Here is a 13,937-nt window from a genome sequence, read left to right on the forward strand (position 1 = left end):
CCCATTATGGACACACATACACACACACACACACACACACACACACACACACACACATCTGTGATGAGCTCTATATGTTGTGAAACAAAAATACTTCTTTATGGCCTACTGAGCATGTTAATCATAGAGAAGTGTGAAGAGTAAAGTCAGTAGCTGTCGTGAGAAGCCCAGAATCTAGAGCCCCTCTGAGACAATTGTACATTATCCACTTTCTGTGAACCCTTTAGCATGAATTCTAAGCAATCCAAAGCATGCAAGTGAGCGCTCTAGTCAAGAGAAACTTTCTAGTTTTATTTGAATGAAAAAGGAAACAAGACAGCCAGAAGACCAAATGTTTTTCTTCTTCTTTTCTACACCAGCCGTGTAATTCTCTTGGTGGGGACAGTGGGAGGAATAAATAAGAAGTCTGCAAGAGCCAAACTCTGAGGGAGGAGAAAACTTTCCCATAGCGCTGTGGCTCCATAAGGAAGGTTTAGTACCCTTGGTCTTCCTGCAGGGTGGATGCAGCACAGCCATGGACGGTAATAATTTCTGGCTGAACAAATGACAAAGGAATCTGGGAAAGCAGGAAGTACAGGGAAAGAAAGGAAGCAGGAAAATAAAGTTGGATAGGATGTTCACAAAGTTGCATATTCATTACATTTGCATTACAACCATTATATAGATCTAACCATAACAGATGAATAACAAACACTAAAATCCATGATTGAGCTACTTTCTAGTGTAAGATGGACCAACAGATAGCTATATACATGGTAGAGACCTACACAATAGTAAAAGAGCTCTGAATATTGACATAGTTGTAGTCATTAAAACAAACAAACAAACAAACACAAAACAAAACTCTTTTGGGGCTTGGCAGCCCCAGACCTTTGGTTAACTCCACTGTTAGGAGATCTTGGATCAAGTACTACAGAACAATATACTGAAGCCTGGCCATAAGAAGTTCTTTAAAATGCATGGAGAAACTTTGGATTATAATTAGCTATGTTTAACTAGATTCCTATATTGTTCAATATGTATCTATATCAACATCAGGCAATACGAGCGTTATAGGTTTAAAGTTTTTTTTTTCATAATAGTAAAATAAATTAAAAAAGTTAAAATTAAAGATCTGCATACCAAAGAAGAAAGTCAATTTTACTAAGTAATTTTATAATACATACTTCTGACTTACCATACAGTAGAAAAAAAGGTGTTCTGATAATGTCAATTCATCAAATAATAGGTCGTGTTGAGGGCAGAAGCCCAAGTCTTTTCTAATTTCCATCATGTTATCTGAAATACTATATCCATTAATATAGGCATATCCTCTGGTAGCAGCAAAACGACCTAGAATTACATAGAAGACATGGAATAAGCTAAGTTTTCATATAATATAAACAATACAATTGCAAGCTTATATTATACTCTTTGAATATTAAGGGCATTGGTACTGTTGTCTACAGAGAAATAAAAACACCCAGAAATTCCCTTTAGGGTGACAAAATTAGTCCTTTTTAATGATTTTGAAATATATTATTAAAACATTCAGATTAGTTGCTATAGTCTAATATATCATTGTAATTAGATAGTTACTGCATTTGTAAAATACTAGGTATAAGTGTTACAGCACTGAGAGAAGTTTCCCACTGCACATACTGTAGCTCTGAAGGGAAAGGTTTCCAGGATGAAGTGTTTCAGCTCTGAAGGGAATGGTATCCTGATAATTGGGAACCAAGGAATACCAGCATACAGCACAAAGTTATAGAGCACAACAAACCTCATTCCAGATATTTACTGGGAAAGAACCAAAAGGGTGGCTGACTATACTCAGGGCAAGAAGCAGCATAGAGTTGAACAGAAGGCAGGCTTTATATAGGGTTTCTTTAAAAAGCAGTACTGTCCAGGGTGGCTTGAGATTAGTGGGATTCTGTGGCCTGATCTTGGGCCTTTTTTTCTATAGGGTTAAGCTTGGCTGCCTACATCTTCAAGTGGTGGACCTGTTAGAGTAGACCAGGGGCAGGGTTTGGCCACTCATACCCATAGAGTTTACATTTCCCCCTTTCTGTTCACTACTGATAAACAATCAGGGGTTAGGAAGTGAGAGTGACATCATTAGACTACTTCCTACTAAATGGGGTTGTCAAAGTCTTTGGTGCAAGATTGACTTTCACTCTCAGGGTACAAGCAGGAGTTGCAGGTCCCTGGTTCCATAGATAGAGGCTAGTAATCCTATAGTAACTGACTGAAAGTCTTTCGGATCTGTTGTAGAAGGCATCTAGACAAAATGTTTATAGGCAAGGTACCACTAGTAGGATTAAGAAAAGAAGGAGAAGGGGAGTTAAGAAGGGTACTATACAATTTCATATTGGACTGCCAATGATCCACTGGCCAGAAGCGTTGAGCTGTTCTGTATATTTTTGGAGATCCATCTGGAGTTGTTGGATCTTGTCTTTTACACCAAATTGGTTAACATAGTAGCAAGTTTCCTCCCTGAGGAAGAGACAAAGTCTACTTCTCTGTGCTGTTAGTTAATCTAATCCTTGTCAATTTTGCAGACCTATGGTGGCTAATGAGTCTATTTGGCCCTGTACGGTAAGAATAGTCTGAGCCACCCATTGGAAATCTGGGATGAACTTAGATAAAAACTAATGATAAATAGCTAGAAAAGCAATCAGTTGGTTTCTTTGGGCATTGGCAGAAGTTGCCATTATTGTAAATCATATGCCAATTTTAGCCATTTAGTTGTACCGATGACAAACTGTTTGTAGCAACAGAATGAGGTTTTAATAAAATTCCAGTCCATGGAGAGAGAAAATGGTCTCAGTTCTGCAAAAGGGTGGTTTATAGGCTTCAAGTAGGAGCAGAGTGACAAGAGAGAAGCCCAAAAGGACACAAAGAAGCTGTGAGACTTCTAGGAGAGAGCCATGAGAATCATGAGTGCCAAGATTGCAAGGCTCAGAAAGGCATAAGAAAGCGATGGAACTGAGCAGAAGCTCCTGGGGGAGGGTTCTAACAGAAAGTGTTTGGGGTTTGTCTGTTGCTGCTTTTACAAGAATAAAAAGTAAATGTCTTAATAAGTAGAGAGTTGACCATATAGTGGGGCCCTGGAGGGCATAGCAGGCTCCAGGAGCAAGAGAGAAGACACATATCAACTAGGCAAGGAGAGATAGATTGTTAAGCAGTTGATGGGAAAAAGTGGCTAAAGACGTAGACTTTATAATTTGGAACCAAATACAGAGGTGGCAGAAGCCAGTAGAAACAAATGATCCATATATACTTTAAGAGGGTGGCATCATCTGCCGATGATACCTGAAGAGGGAGAACTTAGAAAGGGAGCAATGTTTGTAGACCCTTGTATGTGAGGAGATGGAATACTTGGTGTAAAGAGAAGACAGCCCTGGATGACATGAAGATTAATCTTTTTTATTTGTGTATAAGATCAGCTGTGGAAGATCAGCGCCACAGGTGCTTTTAACCCGGACCAGAGGTGAGCCTGACACATAGGCCCAGGGAGGGCATACCTTGAGTTCTCAGTGGGCAGAGAGTGCTGTGCTTGCTGAACAAGTGTCCTTTTTGGTCTGGAGAAAGAGTCAGGTTCCCACCACTAGTACTCAGTACCAGTGGGCAAATGGAAGAGTTCCAAGAACAGCCTCACAAGAGCTCCCACACCTGATCCCACAGGTCCTCAGATCCATGAGAGAGACAGGTGCCAGTCACTGACAACAAGACCACATATAACCACAGATAATGAGATGGCAAGAGGAAAGAGAAAGAACTTAAGCAATAGAAACCAAGGCCCATACCTAAACATAATAAAAGCAATATACAGCAAACTAATAGCCGACATCAAACTAAACGATGAGAAACTTGAAGCAATCCCACTAAAATCAGGGACTAGACCTGGCTGCCCACTTTCCTCCTATCTATTCAACACAATACTGGAAGTCCTGGTCAGAGCAATTAGACAGCAAAAGGAAATCAAAGGGATACAAATCAGAAAGGAAGAAACAAAAATATCACTATTTGAGATGATATGATAGTATACTTAAGTGACCCCAAAAATTCCACTAGAGACCTTTTACAGCTGATAAACAACTTTATCAGAGCGGCTGGATATAAGATTAACTCAAATAAATCAGTAGCCTTCTCTACTCAAAGGACAAACATGCTAAGAAAGAAATTAAAGAAAAGATATCCTTAACAATAGTCACAAACAATATGAAATACCTTGATGTGACTCTAAGCAAGTGAAGGACTAATATGACAAGAACTTCAAATCTCTGAAGAAGGAAATTGAAGAAGATCGCAGAAGATGGAAAGATCTTCCATGCTCATGGATTGGAAGAATCAACATTGTAAAAATGGCCATCTTGCCAAAAGCAATATACAGATTCAATGCAATCCTCATTAAATTTCCAACTCAATCCTTTATAGAGTTGGAAAGAGTAATTTGGAAATTCATCTGGAATTACAAAAAACTGAGAGTAGCAAAATCTATTCTCAACTACAAGAAAACTTCTGAAGAAATCATCATTCCTGACATCAAACTATATTACAAAGCAATTGTGTCAAAAACCATATGGTACTGGTATAGAGATTGGCAGGTAGACCAATAGAACAGAATAGAAGATCCAGAAATGAACTCTCACAGGTATAGTCACTTGATTTTTGACAAAGGACCTGAAAACATTCAATGGAAAAAGGACAGCCTCTTCAACAAATGGTGTTGGCTCAACTGGCAGTCAGCATGGAGAAGAATGAAAATAGACCCTTTCCTATCTCCTTGTACAAAGCTCAAGTGCAAGGGGATCAAAGATTTCCACATTAAACCAGGTGCACTGAAACTATTAGAAGAGAAAGTAGGGAAAACCTTAGAACACATAGGCACAGGGGAAAATTTCCTGAACAGAACACCAATGGCTTGTGCTCTAAGATCAGGAATTGATAAATGGACTCAATGAGATTGCGAGGATTCGGTAAGGCTAAGGAAACTGTCAAGAAAACAAAATCCCAGCCAACAGATTAGGAAAAAATCTGTACCAATTCCACATCTGATAGAGGCCTAATAACCAAATTACACAAGTCAAGAAGCTAGACTCCAGAGAATCAAACAATCCTATTAAAAATGAGGTACAGAGCTAAATAAAGAATTCTCAATTGAGGAATATAGAATGGCTGAGAAGCACCTAAGGAAACGCTTGACATCCCTAGTCATCAGGGAAATGCAAATCAAAACAATCCCGAGATTCCACCTCACGCAGGTCAGAATGGGTAAGATCAAAAACTCAGATGACAGCACATGTTTATCAGTATGTGGAGAAAGAGGAACACTCCTCTACTGTTTGTGGGGTTGTAAGTGGGAACAACCACTCTGAAAATCAGTCTGGCTGTTCCTCAGAAAATTGGACATAGTCCTCCTACCTGAAGACCCAGTTATTCCACTTCTAGGCATATACCCCAAAGATACTCCAACATACTAGAAGGACACATGTTCCACCATGTTCATAGCAGCCTTATTTACAATAGCCAGAAGTTGGAAAGAAACCAGATGTCTTTAGGTAGACGAATGGATAAAAAATTGTGGTATATTTACACAATGGAGTACTACATAGCTATTGGAAACAATGACTTTATGAATTTCCTAGGAAAATGAATATACCTAGAGAATATCATCCTAAGTGAGGCAACCCAGTCACAAAAGAACAGACACAATATGCAGTCATTGATAATTGAATATTAGCCTCAGAAAGCTCTGAATATCCAAGAAACAACTCATAGAACATATGAAGCTCAAAAAAAAAAAAAAAAAAAAAAAGCCAAAAAGTGGAAGCCTCTATCCTTCTTAGAAAAAAAAGTGTATAGCACACTCTCAGAGTGGGGTACACCTAGACCTTAAATGATTAATAATCCAAGAGCTAAAATATAGCTTTGTGGCAATTTTTGGTATTCAAAAATCATTATGTTTAATCTATACACACCAAGAAAACTCTGACTGTTTCCATGTTCTGTTCTGTTCTATATGTACTTTATGCTGATGGTAACTAGTAAGATTTCAATGCATACTATCAAACCTCTAAAAGAATTAAGTACTAACAAAAATATACTCATAAAGTGTTATGCCAAAAAATGTCTATCACAGAAAATGAGATCAGTAATGAAAATAATGTTAAGTGTTGTTCCTATTTCTATTACTTAAAAAAGAATGCACATTTTTGTATGTAAAGAATAAAGCAATAATTTGTTTTTAAAAATAAAAAAAGAAAATAAAAGAATAGAAAAAATGTTAATTAAAAAAGTCGTTATGTTTAATCTTTACACACTAAGAAAACTTGGACTATTTCAATGTTACGTTTTATTTTACATATACTTTATGATCTTTGCAAATAGTTAGATTTCAATGCATACTATCAAACCTTTAAAAAACATCATGTAGTGAGAAAAATATATTCATATATATTTATGCTAAAATGCTTTTAATAATCTGTACATGTATCTCTTCTTTTTTAAAAATAAAGTTGTAAGAACAAAAATAAAATGGAAGACAGAGCTAAACAAATAATTCTCAACTGAGGAATACCTAATGGCAAGAAGCACCTAAAGAAAAAAAAACAATGATGTAAAAATACTCAATAAAATACTTGCAAACCAAATTTAAGAACATATTTAAAAAGATCATATATTATGATCAAGGAGACTTCATCCCAGATATGCAAGTATGATTCAACATATGAAAATCTGTCAATGTAATCCACCATATAAACAAACTGAAAGAAAAAACCACATCATTTCATTAGATGCTGAACAGTTTTTGACAAAAATTCAACACTGCTTCATGATTAAAGTCTTGGAGAGATCAATGATATAGGGCACATACCTAAACATAGTAAAGACAATTTACAGCAAACCTAAAGCTAACATCAAATTAAATGGAGAAAAAGCCAAAGCAATTACTCTAAAATCAGAAACAAGACAAAGCTGCCATAGCTGTCCACATCTATTCAATATAATATTTGAAATTCTAGCTAGAGAAGTAAGACAACTAAAGGTAATAAAGAGAATAAAATTGGAAAGGAAGACGTCAAAGTATCACTACTGATAGATATATACATACATAAGGGACTTAAAAATCTACCAGGGTATTTCTATAGCTAATAAACTCCCAAGATGTGGCTGAGTAAAAGATTAACTAAAAAAAAATCAGTAGCCCTCCTTTATATAAATGACTTGTATTGGTAGGATTAAAATTGTAAAAATGGCCATCGTACAAAAAGCAATCTACAGATTCGGTGAAGTCCCCATCAAAATCCCATCACACTTTTTTACAGATCTTGAAATAACAATATTCAACTTCATATAGAAACACACAAGACCCAGGATAACTAAAACAATCGTATACAATAAAAAAATTTTTAGAAAAACAAAACAAAACAAAAATGTAGAGGGATCAGGGGTAGGGCTCAGTTATTAGAATGCATCAATTTTGTACCTTAGCAAGCACTGAGTTCTATCCACACCACTCATAAACTGGGTACACTGGCACAAACCTATAAGCTCATTAAGAGTTAAGGGTGGGGGGGTCAAAATCCAAAGTTATCCTCTAATATGTATTGAGTTTGAATCCAGGCTGGGATTCATGTGTCCCTCATGTATTCCATGATATTCTGGAACCACTCAATTAGATCACTCTGCTAGAGTTAAGTATGGAAATTATTTTCCTAAGTAAAACTAATAGACTGTTTAAAATAACTGTTCCTGATCTCAAGTTGAACTGCAAAGTTGTTTTAATAAAAACCACACAGTATTGGCATAAACACAGACAGGTTGATTAATGAAGTCCAACTTAAGAGCCAGACATAAATCCATATACCTATGGACACCCGAGTTTTGACAAAGAAGTCAGAAATATACAGTGAAACAAAGAAAGCATTTCCAACAAATGATGATGGTGTGATTGGATGCCAGTATGTAGAAGAATAGAAATATATCCATACCTATTAGCCTGCACCTAATTCAAGTAAGTCCATGTGGGCTAAAGACCTCAATGTAAAACCAAATACACTAAATCTAATACAAGAGAAAGTGGGGAACAGTCTTGGATGCATCGGCACAAGAGATACATTTCTAAACAGAACACCAAGAGTGAAGAGACTAAGATCAACAATACATGGGAACCCAGGAAACTCAAAAGCTTCTGTAGGACCAAAGATACTGTCAATAGGACAAAACAGCAGTCCTCAGAATGGGACAATGTCTTCACCAACTTCATTTCTGACAGAAGGCTAATATCCAAAATATATAAAAAACTCAAGAAACTGGAATATATAAAGAATTCAAGAAACTGTGAACAATCTAAATAATTTAATTAAAATGAATACAGGTGCTGAAGAGATGGCTCAGTGATTAAGAGTACTGGCTGCTCTTCCATAGTACCCAAGTTCAACTTGCAGCACCTACAAGGCAGTTTACAGATGTCTAACTCCTGTTCCATGGGATCCAACTCTCTCACATATGTAGGCAAAGCTTCAAAACACATAAAATAAAAATAAATAAATAATGAAGAAACAACAACAACAACAACAACCAGGGTATAGATCTGAATAGAATTCTCAACAGAGGAATCTTAATTGGCTGATAAACACTTAAAGAATGTTCAACATCATTAGCCATCAGAAAGATGCAAATAAAGATGACTTAGAGATTCCATTACACCTATCAAAATGGCTAAAAAAAAAAAAAAAAAAAAAAAAAAACACAAGGTCTGATGAGGATGTGAAGCAAGGGGAACATTCCTCTTCTGCTGGTGGGAGTACAAACTTCAACAGATACTTTGAAAGTCAATACGGTGGTATCTCACTCCTGGGCATATACCCAAAGAATGCTCCACCATACCACAAGGGCACCTGCTCAACTATGTTCATAGCAGTATTATTCATAATAGCCAGAACTGGAAACAACCTAGATGTCCTTCAACCAAAGAATGGATAAATAAAATGCGGCATCTTAGTTAGGGTTTTACTGCTGTGAACAGACACCATGACCAAGGCAACTCTTCTAAAGGACAACATTTAGTTGGGGTTGGCTGACAGGTTCAGAGGTTTAGTCCATTATCATCATGGCAGGAGCATGGCAGCATCCAGGCAGGTATGATACAGGAGGAACTGAGAGTTCTACATCTTCACCTGAAGGCTGCTAGCAGAATACTAGCTTCCAGGCAGCTAGGATGAGGGTCTTAAAGCATACGCCCACAGTGACATATCTACTACAACAAGTCCACACCTCCTAATAGTGCCACTCCCTGGGCTGAGCATATACAAACTACCACATATGGTATGTTTATATAATGGAGTATTACTCAGTTGTTAAAAACAATGACATCATGAAATTTGCAGGCAAGTGGATACAGCTAGGAAAAAATCATCCTGAGTGAGGTTAATATACACCCAGAAGAAAAACACAATATGTACTCACTGATAAGTGGATATTAACTGTAAAATAAAAACAATCATGCTACAGTCCACAGACCCAGAAAGGCTAAGTTACAAGAAGGGCTTAAAGGGAGGAGGCAAGAAACTCTCCAGGAAGGGGAAATAGATTTCACCGGTGGACTGGAGGTGAGTGGGTTTGGGAACATGAGAATAAGAGAGAGATAAGGGAGGGAAAATATTGGAAGAAACTGAGTTAGTCAGAGCCAGGCTGACTCCATGACAGTCTGCAAATTGGCAGTTTGGGAGACTAAGCCTAAGTTTCTGTTTCCCAGAAATAAGAACCCAGATCCAGGAACCTGAGGTCAGCCAACAGGTAGCCAATTGGAGAATACCCTGTCATCTGGCCTCAAGTTAGAATAGGTAGTTAGAATGAGTAATCTCTAGAGCCTAAGCAATTGTACAATCAGTCATACCCCTAGAGATAGAGCTAACCAATCAAAGTAAAAGGGCACATACCCCTCCCTGGAATTTCTGTAACTGACAAAATAAAAGCTGGGCCTGCATGTCTACTAGGTGTCTTCATTCCTGAACTGAGAGACCCCTGAATGCAGGAAATACGGCTGAATTAAATGTTCTTTGCTTTTGCTTATTACTTGAGTCTAGGATTATCATTCATCAGTGATTCTTGGACTCTAACAAAATGACTGGAATTGGGGGCTCTTGTATGGCAAGTAGAAACCTCATTTAGTGGAAACTCCATGGAATCTATGAGAGTAACCTTAGCAAAGATCCCTTGTTATGGGGGATACAGGGTCTGAACTGGCCATCTTCTAGAACTAGGTAAGGCTGCCCAAGTGGAGAGTTTGGAATACCAACCTAGCCACAAAACCTTTGACCCAAAGTTTTTCCTGCCTGCAGAGTGTTCTGGGACAGGTGCCTAGCAAAATCATTACCAGTAAGACCAGAGACTTCATCCAGCAACTGATGGGAGTAGATGCAGAGTACCACTGTTAGACATGAGGTAGAGTTCAGAGAGTGTTCTGGAGGAGGGGATGAAGGACTGGAGGAACCAGAAGGATCAGACCCACATAATGGACTAGGACTCATGGGAACTTAAGAGATCAGGGAACCTGTAGGGGTCTGACTTAGGTCCTCTACATATATATTATGGCTAAGTCACTCAGTGTTCTTGTGGAAGTCCCAACATTGAGACTGGGAACTTTCCTGACTCTTTTGTCTATTTATAGGACTCTTTCCCCTACTGGGCTGCCTTTTGCAGCCCTGATGTGATGGTGTGTGCCTGGTCTTGTAGCATATTATGCCATGTTTGGTTGATATCCCTGGGAGGCCTGCTCTTTTCTGAGGGGAAGTCTGGGAGTGGAATCTTAGGGAGAGGGGATGGGGAGAAGAGAGGAGAAAGAAGTCGGGAGGGAGATGAGGGGAAATTGCAGTTAAAATGTATATGAGAAATGAATAAAAAATTAAAATAAGTAAAAATAAAATTTCCAAACTCTTAAAAGGAATAAAAAGCTCAGCTCAAGGATATCAAAGTACTTGTTACTCCACAGAAATACCAAAAATAAAATAAAAAGGAAGAAATACCTCAACCCCTCACCATCTGTTTAAAAACTCTGAAAAACAGCAAAAGGTTTATAATAACCAATTATATACTTCATTGACATGGTTGAAGTGCTCAATGTATTTGTCTTTGCCCCACATCCCTTCTGGATTGACAGTTGTCTTAAGACTGAGGTCTGCATTCCAAATGAGGAATGCTCTGAAGGAGCACAGCTGATCATGTTCTGAGGGAAGTATGGTCATTTATTTTGGGCTGATTTGGTTTCTCTGAAGGACAGAGTCTCTCCCAAAGTGGAAGCAGACAGGTAGAAATCACCTTTCAAAATTACAGAAATGCAAATAGCCAAGTTGACATCTAGGGGATAAGAGAACAGTTGGCTGGCAGTTGCCACAGACTTTTCCCCTATCTTTGGACACAATATCATCTTTGGAGAGAGTTGGACCATGCATCCATCAATCCAGAAGGCTGGCTCCTACATGCTGAGGGGACACAGCATACCTTAGCCACCTGGAGGCTAGTAAAAACAGAGATGGTAGTTTGGACTAGCATTTGCCTACCCTTTCTTTTGTGCTCATCAAGGGGGAACTAAACAGTGCCATTTATGAATATCATCATATATTTATAGGCAACATAGAGTTTGGTAACTGTAAAAGAGTTCCCGTTTCCAAAACCTACCTTTCAACTAGATACTTTAAATATTAAGCAATTACTTATAAGGAGAATTTGGTTTTGTCATTTTGCTGTTTTGTGTTTGTCCCTCAATTTCTTAATTATTGCTTTAATTTTTATTTAGGTGATTTTCTTTGCATTTAACTTTCATGATTATGGTAAAAAATCATTATTTTACATTTATTTTTAATTTTGTTGAACTGATAGCATTTTAACCAGTTGCCAGTGCTGTGGTTTAAATGTAAATTTAATGTATCTTCCACAAGCTGATGTAATTGTTTGGGAAGGATATAGAACTCATAGAGGTGGGCCTTGATGTTTTATAGCCTGGCTTCACTTCCTGCTCACTCTTTGCTTCCTAAGTAGAGATATAATGTTATCAAGCAGCCCATTGTTTCTGCCACGATGCCTTCCCTGCCTGATGCCATGTCTTCCTCACCATGATGAACTGTAACTTCCTAGAACTATGAGCCAAAATAAACATTTCTTCTGATAAGTTATTCTTGTCAGGTTATTCTTTCACAGAATAAAACAGAAACAAAGATAAACAGCTAACCTATACTTTGCGTTTGTATATTTACATCCCATTCCCTTTATGTTACACTACAAATTACATTTTTATACATATGTGCTCAATAACAAATTAATAATTTTTATGCATTTGTCTTCCTAAGCATTTATCAAACCAAAACTAAAATCATACTTATTTTATTTATATATGCTGTTGCTTCAAATATCTCCACAGAAGATTTAAGTTACTTTCTAGTTTACTTTCAGTATTATACAAAGGATTCCAGCATTTTCTATAATGCTAAATGTTATAGTAATGAACTCCTTTAGCCTCTATTTCCTGCTTATGTCTAAATTTCTCTGTTATTTCTAAAGGACAGTTCTGTTAGCCATAAAAGTTTGGTTAAAAATCCATGCCCTCCACTACTTTAAAAATGTCATTATTACTACCAGCTATATTCCATCGATTGAGATGAAAAATCAGTTTCTATGAATCCTGATTCTCCAGCCTGTTTCTATGACATTGGCAGCTATAGATATCTCTCATAAATGGAATTATCCCAAATTTTTCTTTTTGTAATTAGTTTACTTAGTAACATTAGATTTTATTCATGTTATAGCATGAGACAGGATTTTCTTCTGGTTTAAGTCTGAATATTTTATTATATGAATATGAATTTACTACATTTTTTTTTTGCCAGTTACCTGTTAACAGAAATCTGGATTACTTCTGTAGCTTAGGCAAATACTGCTAGGAACTTGAGTGTAAAAGTATCTCTTAAGACTCTGTTTTCAATATTCCTAGATATGTATCCAAAAAAGAATTATATTGCAATTTTGGCTTTTAGCTTTGTTAATAATAAATATTTGATAAAGAATCACATGCACTTAAAGTATGCATGGTATGGGTTTTGCAATATGCATATAATTCAGCATGCTAAACACACCATATCAATACCTCCATTGTTTGTTTTTGGGGAGTAACAACTAACATGAAATTGAACCTTTTAACACAGTTTAGAGTCCTTTATACAGTATTGTTAATTGTAGGTAATACACTACACAGAAAATGATTGTTTAACACAAAGTGGAAAAGAGATTAGTTTTTGGAGAATACAGACATATCTGGGAATAAGTCTTGCTCTAGTTTTTCTGTTTCCAGGGAAGGGAAAACATTTGTCCTGTGTATTTTCCCAACTTATAGGGCATGGTCAACTGGAGGAGGATGTCTGCCTCCTCTTCTGCTCTTCGTTATCCTAGTTTCTGGGCTTCATTGTTCCCTTAGCACCCACCATAAGTGAAATAGAAATTAGTCTTCTAGCTGGAACTCCAAGAGGTTTGGAATAAGACCCCATTTGCCTTGTCTGCTCTTTCTCATTATGTCAGAATACTGAGGCTATAGGAAAACACCTTCCCTCTATCTTTTGTTCCCTGCTGTTCAGGTGTCCAAGTTCTAGTATTGTTTTAGCATTTGGGAAGAGATGAAGTCAAAATTTGGTTTTTTGAGACCAACTTTGAGTCCATGAGACTAGGCAGAAGTTTCATTCTCTCCCTTCTACCTAAGAGAGGAAACTAATGAAAACCATCCTCTAGGCTGTGAATTAAACTGCCTTGAAGAAAGTTATAGGAACACAATACATCTGCATTTCCCCTGGATTGATACCACTTTTTTTTCATCCTTTTGTTGTTCAGAGTGACATATCTTAACTGAATTCTCAATTTCTTCTAAGAGTACATTGGTTCAAATAGTATGTGTTGGCATTAGGATA

General features: G+C 37.2%; 1 protein-coding gene across 2 annotated transcripts in view; it reads right to left on the bottom strand.

Annotated features, from left to right (window-relative positions):
• LOC308417378 (phospholipid-transporting ATPase ABCA3-like) overlaps positions 1-13,937 on the bottom strand; it is a gene marked incomplete at both ends in the record, with an annotated part of 87,661 nt that overhangs the window by 61,856 nt on the left and 11,868 nt on the right. The window contains one exon of one of the 2 annotated variants that reach the window (XM_080912658.1): positions 1,178-1,332. In XM_080912658.1, coding sequence (XP_080768784.1) covers positions 1,178-1,332 — 155 coding nt within the window. The remainder of the gene's footprint in view (positions 1-1,177; positions 1,333-13,937) is intronic. The other variant, XM_080912657.1, reaches the window with a different exon arrangement.

The sequence above is a fragment of the Micromys minutus genome (assembly GCF_963924665.1).
Source record: "Micromys minutus genome assembly, chromosome: 2".
Classification (NCBI taxonomy): domain Eukaryota; kingdom Metazoa; phylum Chordata; class Mammalia; order Rodentia; family Muridae; genus Micromys; species Micromys minutus.